General features: G+C 42.4%; 1 protein-coding gene across 1 annotated transcript in view; it reads right to left on the bottom strand.

Moving 5' to 3' along the window:
* The window catches only part of LOC311521029 (histone-arginine methyltransferase CARM1-like), a gene marked incomplete at its 3' end in the record, with an annotated part of 143,550 nt that overhangs the window by 13,358 nt on the left and 103,754 nt on the right, over positions 1-26,438 (bottom strand). Inside the window, 4 exon segments of the mRNA XM_084629101.1 lie at positions 1,092-1,177; positions 3,722-3,803; positions 10,391-10,481; positions 18,694-18,871. Coding sequence (XP_084485227.1) covers positions 1,092-1,177; positions 3,722-3,803; positions 10,391-10,481; positions 18,694-18,871 — 437 coding nt within the window.

Below are 26,438 nucleotides of genomic sequence, written 5' to 3' on the forward strand. Positions count from 1 at the left end.
TACCTTCCCTGATCCCTCATTCACCCACCATTTTATCCAAGTGGCATTATTCTTCTTGGTGCTAGAGGTACTGCACAAAACAATGGAGCTGTTATGACTGTTGTTTCTACACCATCAAGCTTTCGTAACTTAAACATTGCTGTACAAAAGCTATTTTTCAAAGACCTTATTAAAAGAGAGAAAATACATTCTTGAGTCAGGATAATCATAAAAACTAGTACAAAATTGCAGTGATTTTCTAAGGCTTGTCAAACAAAAGGCTCTGCATTGTTAAGATGCTGAATGAGCTGGCAACATATTCAGTCTCATAATTTCTACTGAATATTGAAAACAAAAACTAAAAGAACTTCAGGAATAGGAGAACTCAAACGGAACCTCTTAACCATACATATTTTTAATACAAATCTCAAGCAGGCTGCATATCACAGTGACTGTCTGTATCAACAAAACCACCACATAATTCGGCACAAGCAGTGGCAATCTGTGCACAGCACATTTCCCCACTGAGATTCAGTGTTAGCTTCAAAGTTCTCCTGATGCCCAAGGAAACCTTTCCAAGTCTTGTTTTCACCTCCCTCCCTGGCAGGTTGTGAGGATTAATGAATGTCTGTAAAGACCTCTGAAGATGAGAAGCCCTAGCTAATAGGGATGTGTGTTGTGAATAATAATCTCTCCAATGGCCTGAATCTTGGCATATCTGGGGGGACCTCAATGTTCCTAAATATCAGTAAATGTCATCCTTAACCCTGCAGAATGGTCCCTCTTCTTGAAGAAAATAAACACACAAGCTATTATTTTCCCTCCCCTTTAGAGGGATTTTTCTTTTCTTAGATTTGTTCCCAATAAACTACCTTTAACTGGTATTGAGGCAGCAGGATTTTCATTACTGAACAAATTTACTACTCTTGATGTTGCATCTGTGCCGCTGTTGTAGGGGGTAAGAGGGCACTGCAGGTGATAATGCTGATATTTTGCTAGAGCCATGCAAGTAATGTTCCATGGACCACAGCTCCAGCCAGAGCCAACAGCGTCTTCTAAAAACACAAATAATTAAAAAACTGAGTAAGAATAGGACACTGATCTATACTAACCTATGCAAATCTTCCTCTTCAGCTTCTGTAAAGTTAACAGTGTACTTCACTGTCCGAGCCATCAAAATTCTGATGTCAAAAGTGTCCTGAGGGGGAAAAAAAAGTCACAAATGTTATCATTTTGTCTTGCCACCTTCTAAACTAGGTATCTGACAAAAAAGAAGGTATCTTTATTTTAATGACAATGCTCTTTAACAGCTCTAAAAAACATTCTACTAGAGTTTACATTAGTATTATTTGCAATTAATGCATTTGATAGCTCACTTATGTTACAAAACTTTTTTAAAGACCCTGCTAAATCATACAGAAACACTTTTCATTTTGTTTTCACCAACACACACACAAATAATTCATGTGGCCTCCTCTACCACATGTACAATGTTTGACCAATTATAGAATTTTGGAGATATGCTGAAGAGTTAACTACAATTACATGAGAATCAAAATTAATTATGCAGAATAGTAACCAGGCTAGGAGCAGTCAGTACACCCGTAATTGAAAACATCTTTTTCCCACCTCTTTTTGTACATCCACTAATCCAGACCCTCCACGGACTCAAACTCCCAGTTGGTGCTAAAATCTTAGCACAAACTCTGCTTGTGATATATACTGAATTTAAAAACTGAGTCCCAATGGGGAGTGAAGTGTATGTATGGGGAAAAGGCACATCCCAAAGTTTTTTTTTCCTTTTTAACAATTGTGTGTGGTTTATAATAATACACTCTATTATTGATCTTAATGGAAGGGCATAAATTAAGAAAACAAAGGCTTATCAACCAAGCACACATCTTTGCATATACATATATATCTTACATAGGACATGCTTTACCTCTACAGATCAGCTTCATTCTCTAGTGGACTGCCAGAAAGCGTGACATAACCAACATGGTGTGCATGTTGGAGTGTTAGGTTGAATAGCTACAGAGAGCTCACAAAGGGCTGGTGGCAAAGTCTTGAAAAGCTCAAAATTTAAATGGAAAATAAATTTTGTTACTTTTTGCCATTTTCCAACCAAATGGAGTCAGGCCTGATGTCAAAGAGAGAGAACAGAATTGAAGAGGTTCATTCTGAGGCAGCCAGTAAATAGGAACATATGTAAAAAAAGAATGGTTGTCTTTATATAGAAACCTGGCTACTGGCTTGATTTTTTTATTTTGTTTTAATTTGTGTGGTAGAGGACGGAAGGGAGAAACAAAGGTATAATGCAAATTCCAGCTGAAAGCTGCAATGCCTCTTTTAGGGATTGTGACCCTGCGAGGGTTGGGTGGAGAGAGAGCCATTTACATGCAGTGGACAAGGAAGGGACTGTTCGGAACTGTGAAACCATGGAATTGACAGGTTTAATGCTTTTGGAAAGGCACCAATATCCCTAAAACCCAGGAAAACAAACTAGAAATGGCAAGACCTGAGTGGTTTAATGATAAGCAGCAAAGAAACCAATGACTAGAAAGTTGTAAAAACTAAAGAGCTTTGGGAATCTAGTTTTCTTTTAATTCTGTAACAAAACCCACACAGGTTTGTTTAAAAAATCATCAACAGCTTGTAAAGGTAGGGCAGTGGTGGCGATGGTTTGAGAGCAATCAAACTGAAAGGTAGAGGGACAAGCTAGGTTTCCTCTTTTAGCAGGGTACACAAGGGGCAAACAGCTAATGTTGAGCTTATGCCTGCAGCTGAGGAAGCTCTGGGTCTATAGACTAGGTAACTTGAATTTATTGTACTGATATTCAAGTTACGGTTTTCAAACATAATATCCCAAACTGGGTACAAAGTCCTGACAACATAACAGACTGACGTGGGCATAAGTGGTGATCCCTGGAGAAACAGAGCAGCAGTTTAGGTTAAAGAGAGCTCAAAAGTATTAATTTTCAAAGCCAAAACCAAGTGCATTCAGTCCTATGACCTGCCTGAGATTTTGCAGAGTGTCACCTGGAGTTCCTTGGATTGCAAGTTTGCTTTGAAAAGTTGTCTTCTCAGGAGCTCAGCCAATGCCAGGACCTTATTTACTATTAGAGCGCAGGTGAAGGGGACAGAAATACGGATAAGGGAGCTGTGCTGCCAAGGATGTAGGGGTGTGGGGGGGAATACGGGCAGGTAAGCCACAAAGATAGCTGGGCTTTTCTGGAGGATGCCCTAGAAACCAGAGGATCTGCAGGTTGCATTGCCCCCTTTCCCCTTGAGGAAAAACTAAGTATAAACTCATTGCACTTTCTGTTCCAGAGTTTTTCCTCTTTTTTCCCTCCAAGAGGGTGGCATGTAACACATGACCTTTGAACAATCTCTCTGTTGGCATTCACACCAGTAAATGTAGATAAGCAAGGAGGAGACAGGATGCCATGAGGATCAAATCATTACAGTTTGGCATACTACATATGAAGTAGCTGCCACAGGGGCATACAACTCTGCACTTCTGTTATTCATGACAAAAGAGGAAGCCAGATATAGTACAAACAGTAATTAACCTCTGACAGGGATGCTCCTGGTTCTAACAGAATTGGTCACTGGAAACCAAAGTTCTGTACACAAACCAAATGACACTATACAGCTATGGTTCGAGCTCTCCTAGACAGGGTACTGCAAAACTTTATGGAGGGGATGAGATAGGCAAGAGAGAGAGAGAGAAAATACTTACTACGATAGGTTGTCGGAAGTACTCATCCACTGCTGCACTGCGGAGACTGGATAGATTGACCCCATAAAAACACTGCTGGTACCTACAGACAGTAATGTGTAGCAAAATAATTAGTGGAAGAAGTCTCTTGGGGCTTTCACACCCAGAGGATCCATGCACAATTGTGTCTCCAAACTGATTGTGAAGTGTGGCTGAACCCTTAAACCCCTTCCTAGAATTTGTGGAGAGCTCAAATCATCTCTGTCCCCACCCCACTCTTCACCCCCCCCCCCACTCCACATATGCACGTTACAGGTTATTTCCTGGCATCAGTGAAATCCACTGCTGGTTAGACTATCTTGTGCATTCTTCCAGGCTGAGGAATCTGATGCCATCAGCTGAACTCGCAAGAGACCTCTCTGCATCAGGAAAGGGCTCCCACACTTCACCTCTTACTGGCATGGCACAGAATCCACAGACCAAGGGAGTGGGAACTAAGGTGGCTTTAAGCTACCTTTGTGCACTCCCAATCCTGGGCTGCTCTAGGAACTGGAGAGGCTTCTGGAACAACCGAAAACTGCCCCGAGGGCATATGCTAAGTTATGGCAGCCTCCCTAGGCTGCCTTGTTGGCTGCAGTGCTGACCAAAAACCCTACAGCAATGCAGGGTGCAGTCCCACCCTGACACACCCCTGCAGCCCTCACCATGCCCCCTAAGCTTTCAAGGGTATCCTCTGAAGACAGCTTATGGCTGTCTCCACAGTGCCTGTGCTGAGTGGAATTGTCCCCTAGCTGTATAAAAGGCTTTTAGGGCCCCGACACATGGCTCTGGCCCTTTTACCAGGCATAAAGGGGTAAATGGGTGTGAGGATCTCACCCTAAGTGAATAGGAATTTTTTTAAACAATAGAGACAAGTTACATGCGCAGCTGATCCAACTGTGCCAAGCCCTCACTGACAGCAAATCCAGGCCCCCTGTAAAACTCCTTTGAAATCAAAAATATCTGCCTCCAACAACTACCCAGAGTCTGAGGTTTGACCCACTTATCAATCCACTGGAGCACTGAAAAAGGCTAGAGACACTCATTAAAGCCCAGGAAGATTCAGCAATTCTCTGGCAATATAAACATAAAGATGTCTGCAACCGAGGCAAATTTCTGATGATGAAATCATCATCCAGATGCAAAATAAAGGTCTCAAGTCTACTGCAGTCTCTGAAAACACCTTAGGAGAATGCTTAAAACCTCAAATTCCTGTTTTAATTTGAAAGACATCATACAAATATTTTAAATATTGTCTGGATTTTTTTTTCAAAACACAATTTTAATACTTAAAACAGGTTAAGAATGCCCCTTTCGGATGTATTAACTTTGCTTTAAAATATTAACTTAATTATTTAATCTGCTACAATGTGAACTGTGTCCTATGTCCCATTTCCAAGTGAAAGATGCTTAAAGTGAGTACTGTACTTCTCTTCTTAATGGTAAGCGTAGCAGAAGAGATCATCTAATACCACCAGTGACAGGAGATCTTCTACCCCTTTTCAGCATGATTACTGATGCACAACTAGAGAACCTCTTATCTATTATGGCAGAAAGATCAGTTAATCAATTGAAAGCTCCCCCATTCATATGGAGGGAGCATAAGAATTTCAGTGTATCTCAGTGGTTGGTAATAAACACTGGCCCACTCTTCCTTAAAGTTAAGTCTGTGCAGTATTATTCAATGGAACGTCCATTCAATGAAATGAATTATCTGGAGATACTAGAGAAGAAAGTCTGCCTCTCATTTAAGCTGGGGGCAGTCACAAAGTATGCCAAAGGCAAAGAACAGACTGTTTTAACCACCTGCAGTATATTTATGCTTCATACCTATCTTCAGAAGGCTTCTTACAACAGAAAGAGTGATCTCCTCTTGTAAGATACGTTGCAAACAATCACCCTTTCCAGAAATGTGCTATCCTTGACTTTGACCCAACACAAGTTAATTTGCATCTGTCAAGCATCAGGGTAAACTAACTTTTAAGTGTGAAAAAACAAATCCTGCCAGTGCCTCGCTGGATCATGGCCATTATTGGCTTTGGACAGTAATAAATCTGTGTTTGCGTTAACTATTTCATCCTTCTTTCCCTCCATTAATAAACAAATTATGCAAACTCCTAGTAACTAGTGATATGACATGCACCAGGATTCTGTGATCAGGTTTTTTGCACCATTTCACAGACCTGATGTTTTCACAAGAGCCAACTCAAACTGCAGTTCCAGCCATTTCATTTACTCTTTTGTTGCTTACAGCAAATGGGACAAAAAATGTGTAAGATCTGCAGCAAAACCCTCTTCAGACACGATTAGCTATATAGGAAGGATTATTAAACATACAGCAAGCAGATTTTCTAAAAAACAAACCAGGGAGTTGAGTGAAAAGGGAATTTGGAGGCATGGAATTTTCTGCTTATACAGGCACTGGCTAGCACTAAACAGCACAAGCTGGCACAACTTAAATGACTAAAAAAGAGCAGATACACAGCCTAAATTTGCTGGGGACCCTGTGCCCAGCTCTTGGACTGTACTGGATATATCAGTATATCTTAGTACAAAGAGAAGACACCAGGGGATAAGTGAAGCAGTGGTAAAAACATTGCACTTTCACCTCTAGAGACCTGGGTTTCAACTTTTGGCTCAAGGTTCAAGTGAAGTTAATTTGTTTGTCTTTCCACTTAAACACCTGGTCCTGCAAAGTGCTCAGACACTCCAGGAGTTGCTAGATACCTTGCATAATCAATCCCCGCTGGACACCCATCCACACTGAAAGACCGCTGCATGATTTAGGATAACTTAGGATATGAACAGTTGTGCTCTGGAAACTACCAGGGCTGGAAAAACTCCAATGTTGCAGGTGCATTGGATTATCCATGTAAGCTCATGTAAAGTATGTAAGAGTTTATCCAGTGTTGTTAGCCCAACATTTACATGGCAAATTTGTTCAAGATTTGTTCAAGAAAAGGAATGAGCTGTTGAAACATTGAGGAAAGGATCCCGTTACAAAGACTGTAAGCTCTTCGGGACAGAGACTCTTAGTTTATGTTTGTACAGCTTCCAGCACATTGAGGTTCTAATCCTGCCCTGGCACTACTGAAATACAAATAATAAACAAATAAATAAACAAATAACAATGATCATGATGGGGAAGTGAATTAAGTTCCCAGATCCAGTTATCTGTGAAGGACTTCCAGACCTGAACGATTAGGATCTTTCACTTCTATCATTCTCTTAGCAACCCTGTAGTGACTGGTTCTGAGTATTCACCTGAATAATTGTATCAGTGTGCAATATTATAGGACACAATGTATGTATTACATCTAGACGTCATTTTGCAGGTCTGGATATTTATGTTAAGAAACTGGATGTAGATAATGTCACCAGAACATCAGCAGTTAAGAGCTTGTGCCATTAATTAATGGCAGGGACAAGCAGATTTTTTTTTGCCATTAATACAGATACTATATACATACTGTATATGTAAAGACAGATATAGACAGAATATTTATGTGTACATCACACCATTTGTATTCCCCACTTGTAAGCTGTCAAATAGAGGTCTTACATTCCCTAATGATGGAGATGAAGCATCACAAGCAACCTTAAAGTGAAATGCTTGGATACTGCCAATAACATCTAGTTCTGCAGAGCCCTGTGAAAAAGCGGATACGTTTCTGCTTCAGACTGCTAATTCAGCATCTATTCCCCTCACTAAGCAGTAACAACCCCTATTCATCAATCCCTGAGTTTCTACTATGGCTTCCCAAGGAAGCTGGCACATGGAACAAAAACCAAAATATTGGGCCCCATTCCACCCAATCTGTAGTTTATTATAATTTTTTTTGTATTCTTGAGAACTATCAAAAAGAGCAGAAGCTAAATATTAAGTGGGGAGGAACTGAAATGATAGATAGGGTTTGAAAACATTTTTTGATGAGATAAGTTTGAGTAATAAAGGTAACAGTGTTGATGTAATATACTTCAACTTCTCTAAAACATTTGACTTGGTACCACATGAAATTTTTGAATAAAAAAATAGAATGACACAAAATGAACATGGCACACATTACATGGACTAAAAAACTGGCTAATAAATAGGTCTCAACTGTAAATGAGGAATTCTTCATCAAACAGGTATATTTCTAGTGGGTCCTATCCTATTTAACATTTTTATCAATGACTAGGAAGAAAACATAAAATCATTACTGATAAAGTTTGCAGATGACACAAAAATTGGGTGAGTGATAAATACTGAAGAGGACAGGTCACCGATATAGAGCAATCTGGGGCCCAAGCAAACAAGATGCATTTTAATACAGCTAAATATAAACATATACATCTAGGAACAAAAAATTTAGGCTATACTTGCATGATAGGGGACTCTATCTTGGGAAGCAGTTACCCTGAAAAAGATTTGGAGGTTATGGTGGATAATCAGCTGAATGTAAGTTCCCAGTGCGATACTGCAGCCAAAAAAAAGCAAATGCAATCCATGAGTGCATAAACCATAGAATCTCGAGTAGGAAGAGAGATGCTATTTTAACTCTGTAAAATATTTGGCACTGGTATGACTGCTGTTGGAATATTATGGCCAATGCTGTTGCTCACTATTAAAGAAGGATGTTGATAAATTGGAGAGGGGTCAGAGAAGAGCAATGAAAATGATTAAAGGATTAGAAAACATGCTTTTAGTGAAAGACTGAAGAGCTCAATCTCTTTATCTTAGCAAAGAGACAGATAAAGGTTGACTTGATCAGAGTCTATAAATTCCTACATGGGGAACAATTATTTGATAATGGTCTCTTCAGTCTAGTAGACAACGGTATAACAAGATCCAGTGGCTGGAAGCTGAAGCTAGACAAAATTCAGATGGGAAATAAGGCCTAATTTTTTCTAACAGTGAGGGTAATTAACTACTGTAACAATTTATCAAGGGTCAGGGTGGAGTCTCCAAAACTGACAATTTTTAAAACAAGAATTTTTTTAAAAAAGAGATGCTATAGTTCAAAAGGAATTATTCTGGCGGAGTTCTGTAGCCTGTGTTATACAGGATGGTCGCTTTGGAATCTATGAAAAGCACACCTATAGTTGTTGCTATTTCTTCTAGACTCTAGATAAATGACAACAGTTACAATTTTCTCACATATAAAATTACAAGCTAGACACTGCTCTGAGTTACACTGATGCAAGTCTGTAGCACTTCTAGATTTAAACCAATGTAACTGAGGGCAGAGTCTGGCCCTACATTTTCAACTAAAATACAGCGTTTTGGACAAGGAGAATTAGGCTGCTACACTGAAGAGAAACACTGACAAGCAACACTGTTGTCTCTAAAGCAGGTGGACAGTTTTCATATAAGCATAAAAGTTGCCATACCAGATCAGACAGCTGGTCCACCTAATCCACTATCCTGTCTCTGACACTGGCCACTACCACATGGTACATTATAAAAATGTCTTATAGAATTTTAACAGACACCAAGATAATATAAATAGAGCACAATAGTCTCTCCATAGGTTTTTTGAACCATCGTATGGAGTTTCAAAGAACTATATGCCTATTATGGAATTCTACAGGATGGCCTGACAAACCTAAAGAAAGGATAAAGGCCACATTCTCAGGTGGTGTAAATCAGCAGGCGATGACTCATCAGGAGAGGATCTGGTCCAAAAGTCTCTATTAAATTTTACATGATTTCAGAGCAATTTCTATACAACCCTATTGGTTTCATCCCTATTAAACTGTATACCACCTTTCCATAAAGGATACTTCAGAGGAAGGTGGAAGAAATCCCCTAATCGATAATTATGTAATGACGTATCCATAGGGAAAGTTTATTCCTAAATCCAGGTGATTAGTAAACTCATTGATTTCAAACAAATGACTTAACCTTTAGAACTCCTATCACTTTCTCTTTCGCAAACCTAAGGAACGGTTGTAAGTGGGGAATATATCTGTGGTCTCCAAAAGAGGAGACTAATTATTAATCTTCATAGTTCCACAGCATGTCTTTATCCAAGGATTCAAAAACTTTGTTAACAAGTCTATTTACCACCACATTAGGTATGTGAGCAACAGGTAGACTTCTTTGCCACCTCTCATGTAGAACACAGCAGCTGTTTAATAGTGCACCCCAACATTAACAACAATTTAGGGCAAGAAGTAAAGACCGTTGTTTCTAGCTGAAGCTACAGGAGGAATTTAGGTAGACAGAATGTAATTACTGACTTAGAATTTGACCAGGATATGGAAGTCAATACCTTGTCTCTATGAAAAACGCCACTGGATCTTTGACATCTGTGTATGGTCAGGAGTCTGATTTGTTTAACACCCCTCAAGCACCATCCTGGGGCATTGGTTTATTACTGACACAGAAATGCACCTACTAACTATGGATTCATAAACATCTTTTTCTGCAGCACTTGAGAGCCCAGTGGACGTGGTTTCCCATCCTAGCTCTGACACAGCCAGAGCTGATAGGCTCACACAGCATAGCTGCGGATCAGGTTAAAGGAAGTGAGCATGGAAAATTAGAAGGATTTTCTGCCATGTGCTTTGCTTCATTTTATTCAGATTACAAGAATGAGTTTCATTTTAAAATCTTTACTGAGTCTCCAAGCAAAATTTTTTTTAAAAAAACATAACAATCATTACCAAAAATTGGCTCTGGAGTAGTGTTCCATGTAGAGCTGCTCATCGGAAAAAGGAGCCAAATGAATGTCACTAAATGTTGGAAACATCATTCCTAGTAAACAAAAGATAATATATAGTAGCAAAATTCAAATGTCTGGTTAGCCCTGTGGAAACATGTACAGAAAATACCAGCAAGCAATAATTGCTTTGCACCTTGAACAGACTAACATTGATTCCCATTACAGGTATATGTAGTTTATTGAAATGCAGTTATAGGTTAAAGCAATCAATAACAAAAATATCCACTTATGACGTGGGTCAGGATATTTCAGAAGCCTGCCAAGAATGATAAAGCATTATAAGTTTTATGTCACTATATTAGACATTTAAACCATTTTCTCTTTCTTTAAAGTACGTAAAATGTTAGATGTTACTCTAAAACACCTTTTCACCATTTCCACAATTGGAGAAACATGCTTATTTAGAGCTGACCATATACACAACTCTTTCCACAGATATTATCACAGAAGATATGTCAACAGACTCAATCATAAATCAAACTGCAGAGTACCAACTAGGTAATCCTCAAGGGGTCTAGCATTAGCAGCTTGACATAATAATTACCTGGGAACTTGTATCCAGATATCTCAAAAACGCTTTACAAAGCATTAATAAAATAAAGCTCAAACATGTAAAGATAAGTACTATATCAATTTTACAGATGGTGAAACTGAGGCATATAGAAGTTTACATACCTCACACAAGTTATTGACAGAGCCAGGAAAAGGATCCAAGTGTCCTGACTTCTATATTAAATTAGAGACTGAATCCAATGGCCACTGAAGTCAATGGGAATTCTTCTACTGATTTCAGAGGGCAGTGGATTAGACTGCTTGATAAGACTTCAAAAATAGTATTAAAGAAATATTTTGCACACTGTTGTTTGTGCATCAATGGGGAGCAGGGGCCACAGAGCAGTCGTTTTTGGACTGGAACATGTTTCTTCAAACATCTGTTTTAACTGGTGCAAAATGTGGTGCACAAATGAAAGAACAAATGGCTTTCTTTTTGCAAATACAACAACATGTAGCAAGAGACCACAGGAATTTCAAAAAGAATCACACATCCACTCAGTAAATACATGTTTCTTTTAAGACCTGCTGCTTAGAGAATACTAATACTTCTGCAGAGTAAAACCTGGGATGGGGATTAAAGGTTTTTAAAATTGCTTATGAGACCATGCTGCTTCAGCTTCTGCTACTACACACTTGGCACTTATACAGCATTTTACATTTTCAATGTGCTCTATAAACAATGATTAATTCTGGAGAAACAAGATGGGTGAGGTAATATCTTTTATTGGACCAACTTCTGTTGGTGAAAGAGACAAGCTTTAGAGCTGCACAGAACTTTTCAAATCGGAGATCGATGCAGCTTGAAAGCTTGTCTCATCAATAAAAGATATTATTTCACCCATCTGGTCTCTTTAATACACACAGCTACAACAACACAGCAAATAATAGCTAATTCTAGCTACCATTCATGTGTGAGGTAGATATAAATAAGTCTCATTTACATTATACAGATGGGGAAACAGATACAGACAAATTAAGGTCTACGTGCTCAAGTGTCCATTAATTTTTGATTCCTTTAGTTTTTAAGTGACCAACTTCCATTTCAAAGGGCCCAATTTTCAGAAGTGCTAAGCACCCACAACTCTGATTGAAGATAATAGTACCTGCCAGTCATCAACACTTCTAAAATATCAGGCTCTACCGCATTGGTTCCCAAACTTGGGGGGGGGGGCGTGAAGAAATTCCAAGGGGGGTGCGAGGCTGCTCGGCCCTTGAGCTCCTGGCCGGGGAAGCTAGACCCCGGCCCCTCCCGTCTTGTCCACCCTCCCCCACAGTGACGCTGCTGTGCGGGCAGCACAGCTTGCACCCGCCCACCTCCCAGGATTTCCAACAAGCCAGTCCTGCCGCTCTGAGCAGCCTGGTGAGGAGGTGGGGAGCAGGGGGAGGGGGAGTTGGATAAGGGGCAGGAGGTCCCGGGGGAGCGGTCAGGAGACAGGGAGCAGGGGGAGTTGAATAGGGAGTGGGGTCCTTGGGGGGGGTTGTTAGGGGACAAGGATCAGAGGGGGTTGGATGATGGTGAAGGAGAGGTGGGGGGCATGAGGGTTTCTCTGAAATTAAAAGGGGGGCGTGATGCCGAGAAGTTTGGGAACCACTGCTCTACCATATGTCTACATTCCAATGAAAGCCCCTTCCAGCTGTACACAATTCTATCTGACTCAGGACTGGGCCCAGGGCTCAGAACCCTGCAGTGTGGAGGGTCTGACTTGGTCCAAACTCCATCTATTGCAGTATCGATGCAGATCAGGCCCTGCCCCCCAGACTCTGGTCCTGTGAGTCTGAAAACTTCTCTCACAGTCCCGTAGGATGGTCTTCTTAATCAACACACAGGAAAGGGAAGCCACCCCTTGGTTCAAGTACAGCGGCTCCACATTTAATGCTTCCATTTTATTCTGTCTGCTGAGCTGCAAGCATAGTGAATCTTCTCCGTCATTTGTGATGGCCACCGACATGAAGAAGTCCTTTGCCAATCATGTTGCTAGCTGGTCAAGGAAGCGCAGCCAGATTTTGGTTAATCTCTGGTGCGAGGCAAGCAAACAGTGACTTTAGCAAGAGTTCCAGGAATGACAACACATACCAAGAAATATGAAAGAAGTTTGCAGCATTGGGGATTCACTGGACCAGTGCAGGGAGCAGATTAAGCAGCACAAGAATGATGGGAATTCGCCGTCATCCTACCCCTTTTTGAAAGAGTGTGACCGGGTGCTGGATACTGTGCTGAGCACTGAGCCACCAGCGCTTCACAGCAGCCTGGTCAGCCAGGCCAGTGACCTTCTCATCCCTAAATCCACTCTAGGACTGGAGGGGAGTCAGCAAGTGCCAGTTGAGGCTGACAAAGTGACTCTTGTGCTCAAACTGGTCCCCAAGGAGGCTTTGCAGCCTGGATAGTGGCAGCACATTTGGGTCCCTACTCAGAGGAGCTTTCTGATGTCCCCATAGAGAAAGACCCAGCTGCGGAGCTAGCAGCAGAAACACAAGGGGCAGAAGGAACCCCTCAACCTGGTAAGTTTCTAGCACCATGTTTGTTGTTATTAATATAGGGGTTGGAAGGATTTCTGGTTTATGACCCAATGAAAAATTTATTACAAGGCACGGGCAGCAGCACATATCTGCTAATGGCGGACTGCATGGCAGTACATTGGAATCTCCCCCTCGCCCCCCCAAACCACCAGGTGGAATTCAAAAGGGAGGCTGAGAAGTGCAACCAATAGCGAAACAAGCATTTGAAATTAACTTTTTATTGGAAACTTGTGCATTCTTACAGAGATGTGCTAGGGTGTTACAAGTAAGGGACTTTATATTGCCTTCTTTTTCAGAATGCCATGCTGTACAAATCATGGCATTGCACAGCGTTAAGAGCCCCCTGTAAAAGAGAAACGGTTGGGTGGCCAGGGTTTTTATGCGGTCCAGAAGTGTGCTGAGGGGAGGGGGTTGGCGGTTTAGTTCTGAGAGAGTTCCTGTGCATTTGCATGTAGTTGAGGGTAGATGTGCTCAGAGCAGCTTGCATCAGCAGTCATGGGGAGGCAGTAATTCGTTTGGATGCGAATGCAGTTTCCTGTTAATTCACTCAGAAATTCTGATCTAGTCCTGGGCACTGACAGCCGCAAACTTTTCCTATAAGAGAAACTCTAGACAGGTAGTCAAATTTCAGTGAAGAGCATATTGTCCTGGCCCTCTTCTGTAAGTCGCCAGCCCACTTCACTCATAGATGTGCAGCTCCGTCGCCATAAGTCTGAAAAATCTCTGTGGCATTATGGCATACTCCTCCACCCCATCCCAAGGGCCAAACAGGTCTGCCATTTTTAAACAGAAAACAATTATAAATAGTAACTCACCATTGTTTGCGCAGTCTTTTCACTGTGATTAACTGAATTGTGTCCACTGAGCTTCTGGGATACTTTTTCAAAGTATCATTTTTTGGCCTTGGAGATTCCACAAGGCGCTTTTGCCTACTGAACCTGTTGTGAAGCACTGAAACAATAGCGCACTGTTTGATGTCTGCTTTTTGGCCCTTCAACCTCTGCTGGTCCTTCCACCTCAGCAATATGGGCCCACTGCAGCAGGTCCTTGGGATGTAGAACTGTAACAGACCAGTCCAAACAGAAGTGTTTCCGTGATGAACTTAAAATGGACATTCTGGACACTGCCAACAAGCGGGTGCAGTACCAGAGTAAGCAGAAAGGCACAGGCAGGCTGCCGAGCCAAAGGACAGTATTTCAGCGCACAAGGAGAGGCTTGCAACACAGTTTCTGTAGCAGGAACATGGGCTGAGGGCGATGACAGAGGCCAGCAGAAAGACCTGTTTGAGAGGTTGCTTATGCTTGGGGCTGCCAGAGTACAGGCTCCTGCTGCACCCACACCATGTCCTGGGTCCCCTCCATGGAACCCCATGCTGTAGACCAGGAACACTTTGAACAATTCCATCGTTGGATGCAGGGTTCCATGTAACTGGGACTTAAAAGAAGCTGAACAGAGCAAATCTACTACATGCAGTCCTACATCCCCAGGCAGGCTCCCTACCCCCTGCAGGCTTCCACACTTGTGCAGACGCCCACACCGGGAAACGCCTCCACCCTCTGCAGCAGCACCAAGCGCGTGCTAAATGTGGAAGGAAGGGAAAAGAGAACAGGGTGCCGGGGGGGTTATTTGTTAGCAATGTTTTACTGTTTAATGTGTGCTTTATGCACTGTGTTTTATTAATGGTTTTGGTGTTGGTTTATTACTGGTGTTTTGGTGTGTGAATGACAGCTGGCCTGCCTGGCACTGTTTTTTTTTTTTTTTCTCATTCATGTTCAAAAGTAAAGGCTTTTCTTTTATTAAGACATTTCATTACCATTATTGTATCACATCATATAAGGTGTATTTCACATAATACAGATAAACACATGATAAAGGACAACTGGTAAGTTATACCCAAATGCTATTTCTCAAAACATTTATCTACATCAAGCCATACTGTATACCTACAGTTCTTGCCACATAACTGCTTATGAAATGTCATTCACAAGTACAATCCATGGCAATCAATCCCTGCTCCCACAGTCCCATTTTGTTACATGATGTGGCTGTACCTCATTTACTGTAACTATTGTACAAGCACATTTATAAAAATACACTACTCTCCCATGGAAACCCATAATGTGGGAGCATAGAGCATCCCTGATTTGTGTTCCCTGGGCACATCCTGCCCTAGATGGGATAGGTGCGCTTTCCGATCCATTACTGTCATAGCTCCATTCAGAGGCAAATGGCTCACCTTTGGCTTCAAAAAGGCTGTGAAAAGCACTGCAAGCCACAGTGATGCAGACAGGACTGATGACACTGGAATCCACACAGGTCTGCAAACAGCACCAGCAGCATTTCAATTGCCAAACACACATTCAATCACCATTCTGCAGCTGCTTAGAGCATAAATAAACCTTCTTTTGCCAGGGCCTCTGAGATCAAAATATGGTTTCATAAGCCAATGCAAAAAGGGGTGCAGAGGGTCCCCCAGAATAACAGTGGGGACAGTAACTCTATTTATGACAATGCCGTTTGGTAGCAAGAGTGTCCCAGTCTATGCATGAATGTAGACTCCCACTTGTCAGAAAAACCTAGCGCGATGAATGTTTCCAGTGCAGCCCATGTTGGTGTCCATAAGTTGGCCTCTGTGGTCCACAGAGGCCTGCATGACAATGGAGTGGTACACTTTGTGGTTTACATACATGTGCTTCTTGAGGAGGGCAAACTGTGTGCATGAGTCCCATCAATGGCCCTACTCCAGTCTGAAAATCCCATTCTGGAAAGCCAGCAATTACTTCAGGAATATTGTTTTATGCCCACCACTTTTGGGTAAATCACATGCCTGATTGCCTCAGAAACTTCCGCCACCATCTTACCTACAGTTGACTTTCCAATGCCAAATTGGTTAGCAAGAGACCTGTAGCAGTACGGTGAATCAGCTTACAGACGGCTATAACAACCTGCTTCTAGACCAGGGGTGGCCAACCCGAGCCTGAGAAGGAGCCAGAATTTACCAGTGTACATTGCCAAAGACCCACAGTAATATGTCAGCAGCCCACCATCAGCTCTTTTCCATCCCCTCACACTCCCAGCACCTTCCGCCCATTGACGGCCCTGCCAATCAGTGCCTCCCCCTCTCTCCCCACACCTCCTGATCCGCTGTTTCGTGGCATGCAAGAGGCTCGGGGGGGGAGAGGGAGGAGTGAGGGCACGACAGGCTTGGAGAGGGGGCGGGAAGGGGCAGAGTGGGGGCAGGGCCTGTGGCAGAGCCAGGGGTTGAGCAATAAGGCCCCCCCCCCCCCCCCCGGCACATTGGAAAGTTGGCCCCTGTAGCTCCAGCCCTGGAGACGGTGATGATACCAGGAGCCGCGTATTAACTTCTGAAGAGCCGCATGTGGCTCCGGAGCCACAGGTTGGCCACCCCGTTCTAGACCAATGTGGACATCCTCATTTGTGTTTCCTAACACTGGAGGGCCAGGGCAAGCTGCTCACAAAGCTCCAGAAATGTAGCTTTCTTCATGCAAAAGTTTTGGGCATACCGTTGGTCACCTGAGGTCTTCACCACAATGTGGTCCAACCAATCTGTGCTTGTGGCCCTGCTCCAGAAGTACCTGTCTATGTATGGGGTATCAGCGGCTATACTGAGAGTCGCAAGCAGCATCAGCCAGTTTGAGTCTTCCATGTTTCCATGTGCATATCCTCCTCCTCCTCCTGTCAGGTGCCTTCTGTAGGTCAGAAAACGATGTCGGAATGTCCATCAGCATCTCATGGATGCTGTCTGTTTGCTGAAACATGAGTGAAAGCACAAACAAGAGGAGTACTTCAAATGTGACTCCTCCATGTTGCTGGCTCCAGTTGCTGGAAGTGTGCAAATCCAAAAGATAGCACAGCGGATTATGTTGGGAACTTAGCAGGTTGCAACAACTTCCTGTAATGTGTAGGATGGATAGTCAAGTTTTCCCACACTGTACCATCAACTGAGGGCTAGAGTGCTGGGGAGGGTGCTAGGAACCCCGGGACATGGTTTGGAGCCTGGGTCCAGAAACCGTAAACCTAGGGTCACCAATGAGTGTGGACACTCAAGCCTTGGGCTTGCAAGCCTAAGGTGTGTGGGGTCAAATCCACTAACCCTGAGCTTACATTGCAGTCTATACATGCCCTAAGAGTTTGTAGATAGGTACCCAAAATCAGAGGCATTAAAGTTAATGGACACTTTTGAAAACATCAGCCTAAGTGACGTTTGTAAGGCCACAGACCAAGTCAGTGCCAGAACCAGGATTAACACTCAGTAGTTCCCAGTTCCTAATCCTGTGCTCAGCCTATTAGCCCACATTCCCCTAACTAGTTTAATATGCTAAAAACATCCTGTTTTTCACACTGGTGTCACGAGAGAAAGTCTTTCTTTTTAACAAAACCCATGTTAGTGATCTTTTAGTTTGTTTTCAGGAATTCACCTAGTGAAATATAACTTATGGCAACTGCAGGTTCAGACTGCCCTTCAGGGAAATTTCTCAGGAGGTCCCTGGACTTAGAAGCCTCCTTCAAAACTTCTCCAACCAGTAACAGATTGAAACACAGATCCCATTGAACTGACCTCTGGACTGCAGTTGTTTCTGGCTGGATTGGACACATCACTGGAAAAGAGTGGGGGTACCAAGAGGCCTTGGAATTAGGAAATTGGGTGGGGTCTGATCAGAGCTGGTGAAAACATTTCAAATTTCACATTTTTTTTCAAAGAAAAAAAAAAGACATTTTTCATGACGTTTCCCATTCTTTGTCCAACTCTAGGTCTTTCTCTTCCCTCTCTTGCCTTGCATTTTAGTTTAGCTTGCCATCATGTTTTGCATTATAAACTTTGAACTGAGAGGCAACCCATAATGCATATGGTGGCACATTAAATTCAATGATACAAAAGGCAGCCAAGGGCAACACATCCAGCACATACAGGTTAAGTGCTGAAATAGCTGGTCTCACCGGCAAATCACAATATGAAATAGTAACAGTGGTGCTTCCAACATGCTCAAATGAAGGAAGAAAACTTAAGTCTCATTTCCTTAGAGCCTACAGGAGGTGATGAAACACGACACCAACCAGGGCTGTCCAGAGCCACCATTTGGAGGTCCTTCTTGTCTCCTTTCTCTGAAAACTCTCATTTCCCCCAATCCATCACTGGGCTGGCATACTCACCGTTTGACTTCAACCATTTTTTGGAATGGAGGTAACTTTCCAGCATCCTCTCATTGAACAGCATGTAACCCATAGGTTCAGAAATAACCACATCGACGTTCTCTGGTAAAGAGATTTCCTCAATTTTACCTGATAAAACCATGATCTTATCAGAGAGGTTGTTACTTCTCACTAGTATCTGGAAAGAGTAAAAGGGGGGAAAAAAAAACAAGCATGTTAGCTTCTTTGGTTATGCATAGTTCTACCAGAAGTCTCTGGGTAATGTGAAACCCTCTGAATTGTTCAGTATCTAGTAACTTCATCAGCCTTTGAAAAGCCTGCACTGTAATTAAACCTTAAAAAATGGTACAGACTCATGCCTTACTACAAAGAGAGTTTCTAAATACTCTGATGAGAGCAAACTTATAGAAGTGTGCAGAATCAGCAAGTAGCAGTACAAGTTACATCATCTTTTAAGAAATAATTAGAATCAATATCTAGAAGAAAAGAATACAACACACGCGCACACAGAGAAAGAGGGAAGTTAATATCCACTACAGAAGAACACACAGTAGAGATCTTTAAGATTCTTCAAAACAGTTCTAGAAAAGGCTATTCCTAACTGATCTACACACTCATAAATGCATGACTATTCTCAGGGAATGAATGTTCTCAGACACGGAGGAAAGTCTGAGGCACGATGTTTCTAAACAAAAACAAAACAAGGAATACCTGTTATAGAGCATGCACAATCCCTAGGTACCATGTGCAGAATCCTATGCAGGCTGAGAACCTCAGGGCAAACTTTTCTTAACTTTTTGATCTACATTTCTTTCATCTGAACAAGAGAAATTGACTCAGAATTTAGGTACTGGGTGGCAAGATGCTTGGGGAAGGAATAATCTCTCTAAAGTCACTCTGATTAGAAATGTATGTCATATTTATCTGTAATGTACCTTGGCACTCAGAGAACAAGTCTTCTTGTAGCGCCAAAATCTGTTTAGACAATGTTTAGAATTTGCCTATAGGATACAAATACATACTGTGTTATACATACTGATAACATTATCTCGGTGAACCAGTCTGAATGGGGAAAGGTTGTGCAAGGGGATGCTGTACCATGGAGCACGGCTCTGTGGGGGCACCTATTGCAACAGCACAGTGGGTGGAGATTCAGAATGGGACAGGGGCAAGCCAGGAGAAGCAACCATACAAATCCATTGGCCAAAAATACAGTTACAGACAGCACAGTGGGGCTGCAGCTGCCAGCAAAGCCTTGAGGCTGCACCAGAGATGGCATAGAGGCTGTGTATCCTGTCCCTGGATTGAAAGACACCTTCACCCCAATCCTTGAAAACCCATTTCCTGCTTTGTGTATGGGGGGACCATGATTTGAGTCTGTGCATCCTGCATTATAATGTAGACCATAGAAAAAAGGAGGAAGTTGGGGGAAAAATCTTCTACATGAAGCCACGTGGATTCCCAAGAAAAAAGCTGATTAGAAGAGACAAACCTCCCGATGTTTAAGTTTAGTTCAGGTGCTAGTGGAAGAGATCTTCAAACTTATTTCCACAATTCATTGTCAGAGAAAAGACTGTTCAGTGGCTGGAGTAAGCCACTAGCAATGAGTTGTTTGACCCTGAGCTATAATTAACAGGAACCAGGAACAGAAGACAGGGAAAGGCAGCGTGTATCCCCAGGAGTTAAAACAGATATTCATGTTAGAACTCACTTGGCAAACCCTACTGAGTTTGCCCCCATGAAAACAGCCTTTTATTGAACTTGATCCTACAGACAGACGTAGTTTTCTGAGTCTGGTTTCTGATATATGATTATGGGCACATATGGTATTGCCCTGGGTACATGTCTTGCTCCTCTTCAATTTTGTATTTGCTTGTAAACTTTTGGAACAGTGTTCATAGAGGCCATTAAGCTATTTTACCAGTCTTGTCCATTTTGTCAACAGTTCAATAGCAAGATTATTTAAAATGTGACTAGAATGTTCTAAGAAGGCAAGGTACAATTCTTCAGCATCATGTATTTTTTTTTCAAACCCAACACAAAGAACACATTATTGCTGATATCCAAGAAAATTAGTTTAATTAAAGCTCCTTAATTAATGAGTGAAGGGGTAATTTATTTAATCATATTTGTAACCAAAAGAAATCATTAAAGTGGGGGTTTTTTTCACATGGAAGTCAAAGTAGCACACAATTTCTTCCAGGTAAGATAATGTTCTTGCTAAGGTAGTTATAAAAAATGTAATAAGTATCATCTTTCCTTTACATGGTTCTTTTCACTCTGAAGGATGCCAAAGCTCTTTATGAACTATATACTACATATGAATCCCTTTCACTCCTGACTCTGGGATGGAACACAGCAGATGTTTAACAGAGCGAACTGCACAACAGTTTAGGGCAGGAAGTGAAAACAAATACCATATCCAATCAAAACTACAGAGTGAATTGGGCTGGTAGGTAGAATGTAATAACCCAAACTAACATTTGTCCAATCCCACCCCCCCACCAAAACTGAAATACACAGACCTATTATTGTGAAAGCTGCTGCCTGATTCCCCTGCTTCTCCATCACAGCCTCAAATACTCAGGAATTGGTTCATATCTTGCCCAAAACACAGCACATCTGTAACAGCATGGTGTCCCTTAAAGCCAATATGCACTCAGCTGGAAGAGTGCCATCTAATGAATCATCATCTTCACTTCCTGCAAGACCCTGCATTTATTTGGAGGACTCTCACCCAAATCCTGTCCAGGACTAATCCTGCTTAGCCAGACAAATTTGAGAACACAACCTGTGGTAAGCTTATCTTCCTGAAAACACCATCCTAGCCACTATGGATGTAGAATCCCTCTACACCAACATTCCACATGAAGATGGACTACAAGCTGTCAGGAACAGCATCCCTGATAATGTCACGGCAAACCTGGTGGCTGAACTTGGTAACTTTGTCCTCACCCACAACTATTTCACATTGGGGACAACGTATACCTTCAAATCAGCAGCACTGCCATGGGTACTCGCATGGCCCCACAGTATGCCAACATTTTTATGGATGACATAGAACAACGCTTCCTCAGCTCTCGTCCCCTAATGCCCCTACTCTACTTGCGCTACACTGATGACATCTTCATCATCTGGACCCATGGAAAAGAAGCCCTTGAGGAATTCCACCATGATTTCAACAATTTCCATCCCACCATCAACCTCAGCCTGGACCAGTCCACACAAGAGATCCACTTCCTGGACACTATGGTGCTAATAAGCGATGGTCACATAAACACCAACCTATACCGGAAACCTACTGACCGCTATTCCTACCTACATGCCTCCAGCTTTCATCCAGACCACACCACATGATCCATTGTCTACACCCAAGCTCTACGATACAACCGCATTTGTTCCAACCCCTCAGACAGAGACAAACACCTACAAGATCTCTATCAAGCATTCTTATAACTACGATACCCACCTGCTGAAGTGAAGAACCAGATTGACAGAGCCAGAAGAGTACCCAGAAGTTACCTACTACAGGACAGGCTCAACAAAGAAAATAACAGAACGCCACTAGCCATCACCTTCAGCCCCCAACTAAAACTTCTTCAACGCATCATCAAGGATCTACAACCTATCCTGAAGGACGACCCATCCCTCTCACAGATCTTAGGAGACAGGGCAGTCCTTGCTTACAGACAGCCCCCCAACCTGAAGCAAATACTCACCAGCAACCACACAACAGAACCACTAACCCAGGAAACTATCCTTGCAACAAAGCCCATTGCCAACTGTGTCCACGTATCTATTCAGGAGACATCATCATAGGGCCTAATCACATCAGCCACACTATCAGAGGCTCATTCACCTGCACATCTACCAATGTGATATATGCCATCATGTGCCAGCAATGCCCCTCTGCCATGTACAATGGCCAAACTGGACAGTCTCTACGTAAAAGAATAAATCGACACAAATCAGACGTCAAGAATTATAACATTCAAAAACCAGTTGGAGAACACTTCACTCCCTTTGGTCACTCGATTACACACCTAAAAGTTGCAATTCTTCAACAAAAAAACTTCAAAAACAGACTCCAACAAGAGACTGCTGAATTGGAATTAATTTGGAAACTGGATACAATTAACTTAGGCTTGAATAAAGACCGGGAGTGGATGGGTCATTACACAAAGTAAAACTATTTCCCCATGTTTATTCCCGCCCCCGCGCTATTCCTCAGACTTTCTTGTCAACTGCTGGAAATGGCCCACCTTGATTATCATTACAAAAGACTTCCCCCTACCCCCTGCTCTTCTGCTGGTAATAGCTCACCTCACCTCATCACTCTCGTTACAGTGTGTATGGTAACACCCATTGTTTCATGTTCTCTGTGTATATAAATCTCCCCACTGTATTTTCCACTCAATGCATCCGATGAAGTGAGCTGTAGCTCACAAAAGCTTATGCTCAAAATAAATTTGTTAGTCTCTAAGGTGCCACAAGTCCTCCTTTTCTTTATATGACTCTGTTTTCCATTGCTTTTCACTTTGCTAAACTTTAACAATCCAGGTTGAAATTTTCAGTGCTGGGTGTCTGCCCTCAGATTAAAAATTTTTGGAAAATTTCAGTTGAAACGGTTCAGCCATTTCTCACGATGAAATTAGGGAAAATTCACTGATTTGCCCAAGTAAAAAAATTCTCAGAACCATTTTGCTGAAAAACTTTAGCACATCCATTCTCTAGAGGAGGAATTTGAAAATTGGCTGGGGAGTCACCCTAATGACAGGGATGTGTCTTTTGCTAGCCCTTTGAAAATTCACCCACATTTGGCCAAATTACGAGCATCTGGGAAAAAAAATCATAGGTCACACATGATCAGTAGAGACTTACTTGTTTGAGAGGCAGCTAGAGTCGCTAAAGATTTGATCCATATCGAGCATACTCCAGCTACAGGGGGCTGGGAAGAATTTTCCCACAATTGCTCCTCCCAGCTGCCAGGAACAGCGGTGGCTTAAGATATCGGAACTAGGAGCTCCTGTGCTGTTAGAGCCCCAAGGTAATGCCCAGGTGGAGTGGAGAAGGAGAAAGCCACCTGAGTGGTATACTGAGGAGTGAGGGCTCGATGCAGGAGCCAGAGAGTGGGGGGAAGCACCAAGGGAGGGGGGCAGGAACAGAGGGGAACAAAGGCAGGCTGGGAGAACAGCAGCAGAACTGTCTATAACCAATAGAGAAAACTCTCTTCCAGGACCTGCAATTGAACCCAGGAGTTCTAAGTCTCAAACCCGGTGCTGTTGCCAATTTAAGCTGCATCTCCAATCGGAAGGTTCACTGATACAGCTATACCTGTACAGGTATACTGGGCTTCAGCTAATACACTGGCAAACTCTCTCATCCCCTTCTAGCAGCTGGTCCGCATACAAGAGAATAGACTCCTAATGCTCCCCAGTTACACAACCAGCTCAAGTATTAGAGGTTTGTTCTGTGGATCTAAAGATTTGAACCCTGCTGAGCCTAGTTAAGGGTCAATATGATTCCATGTGACAATTTCAGGGTGTGTGTGTGTGTGTGTGTGTGTGTGTGTGTGTTTTAAATTAGGAAATTGCATTTAAAACTATATTAAAAGATTATGGTTGCAAAGTCAAACACTCAAAAATTAGGAAATGCCACAATTCCCACAAATGTGCAATCTTTAGTTCAGCCCCCCTTGGGTATATGCATGATGACATAATATGTGATCATATAATTAAAGACTATTTTTTCTACTGGCCCCCTGCCTCATTCAGTACACAAGGATGGATCTACTCTGGGAATGAACCAGGATTGTGTAGTAAGGAGGACTGTTGCCTATAAGACCCCTGCCTCATTTGTTGCAGAAGTTCGAAGTTGCATAGTGAATGAAGCAGAGGATTGCAGGAAGAAAAAGGATTATCTCATGGTTAAGGCAGCTGAATGCTGCCCTGGAGAACTGGATCCTAACCCTGCCTCTGCCACAGAGTTCCTATGTGATGCTGGGCAATTCACTTGAACCAAACTTCACAGGCAGTCACTAATTGTGTGTTCCATATTTTTTTGGTGCCCGAGACATTTGAGGCCAGATTTATAGAGTTCATGACTGCAACTGACCTCAACAGGAACTGTGCTCTGTAGTCGGACGCTTACATTGGCCAGAGACAAATTTGAGCGAAGACACATGCACAACTAGGTCAATGTAAGATGACTTATGTTGACCTAATTTTGTAGGGTAGACCAGGCCTAATTCGGTGATTATATTTTGCCCTCTTTTGGCCCTGTTTTTTACTGGAAGTAGGAGCTATAAATATTTCAGATGTATTCATATAGTAGGCTTATGTTTATGAATCTATTGTAACTTTCATCTCTCTCATCTCCAGAAATTTTATCTAGGGGAAAACTGGGACACAATTTGGGATGTAAAATCCTTAACTCTGAAGTATTTAGTGCAGTTTGATTCTGCCTTTTCATCTCATGACATAAGCCATTGACAAGAGTTCCAACGAGTGTTAAATTCCAGGTGCAAAAATAAAATTTGAGGTTAAAAAAATGGAACTATGTGACAACTCTAACTTTCAAAATGGTAAGTTCTTTATGACTTTACAATTAAAATTTTACTGTCATAGCAGGTGAGTTCCATCCTACGTCAGTAGCAACCAAAAGTTATTAGCATCTGATAGCGGTTCTATGACCTAGGTGAAATAACTTCAGTGGTCTCAGTTCAGTTTCTGCCAGCCAGGTGTTTTTCCCTTTAAAATCTGGCACCTACATTGGGACTAATTGATTCCCTTGTTGATACAGACAGACGGAGGTTTGAATTGGTGTAGAGGTGCCATGATCCCCCAGATCAATCGAGACATTGGCAGGGCAGTGTGAGAAAACTGTCCCTGCTATTACCCGTGATGTACTTCTTAGATGGCAGTCCTCTGGTTATCCATGTATCTCTTGGGCCGTCATAGGAATATTAGAACAACCATACGGGGTCAGACCAATGGTCCACCTAGCCCAGTATCCTGTCTTCTGACAGTGCTCAGTGCCAGGTGCTTCAGAGGGAGTCAACAAAACAGGGCACTTTATTGAGTGATCCATCCCCTGTCATCCAGTCCCAGCATCTAGCAGCCAGATATTTAATGCCCCCTCTAGGCCTGTAGAATGCTTGACCCTCACGAGGAGGAAAAAGAAAAGGACTCAGGATGACAGGTTCAGTGAGAACCTGCAAGCCAGTGCTGCATCAAACCATGAGCAAAGGGCCTTGAGGGTGAACATGGCAGACACCATGGAGAAGGACAGAGTGGAGAGGAGACAGGCCCAGGAGTCCCAGCAGGAAAAGTAGACGAAGATGCACCAGGACATAATGGGGCTTCTCTGGAAGCAAATACATACTCTTTTGTTGCCCTACAGGTTCAACAGTCATGGCCTCATCATCCTTTGCAATCAATGGAGAACTGCATCACAGCACTTCCCTACACTTCCCAACATTCCACATGGCAACAGGGGCCACATCCCTACCACTATAACTGCACCACGGGAATGGTAAAGACAACCCCAGCTTCCCTTATACTGACCTGTGAGAGCCACAGTTACTTTATGTGTAGCCAAAATGGCCTGGAATGGACATGAATATTCTTTCCCCTTGTTAAGTTCTGTTCCATTAATTTATTTTTAAAAGCTTTATTGTGTTTGTTTTGGAATTGCATGCACATGTTTTGCACGGTTTTGGTACACAAGGAATTTCTATTTTTTGG

Source organism: Lepidochelys olivacea, assembly GCF_965140295.1.
Source record: "Lepidochelys olivacea isolate rLepOli2 genome assembly, chromosome: 5".
In the NCBI taxonomy this organism is placed as follows: Eukaryota; Metazoa; Chordata; order Testudines; family Cheloniidae; genus Lepidochelys; species Lepidochelys olivacea.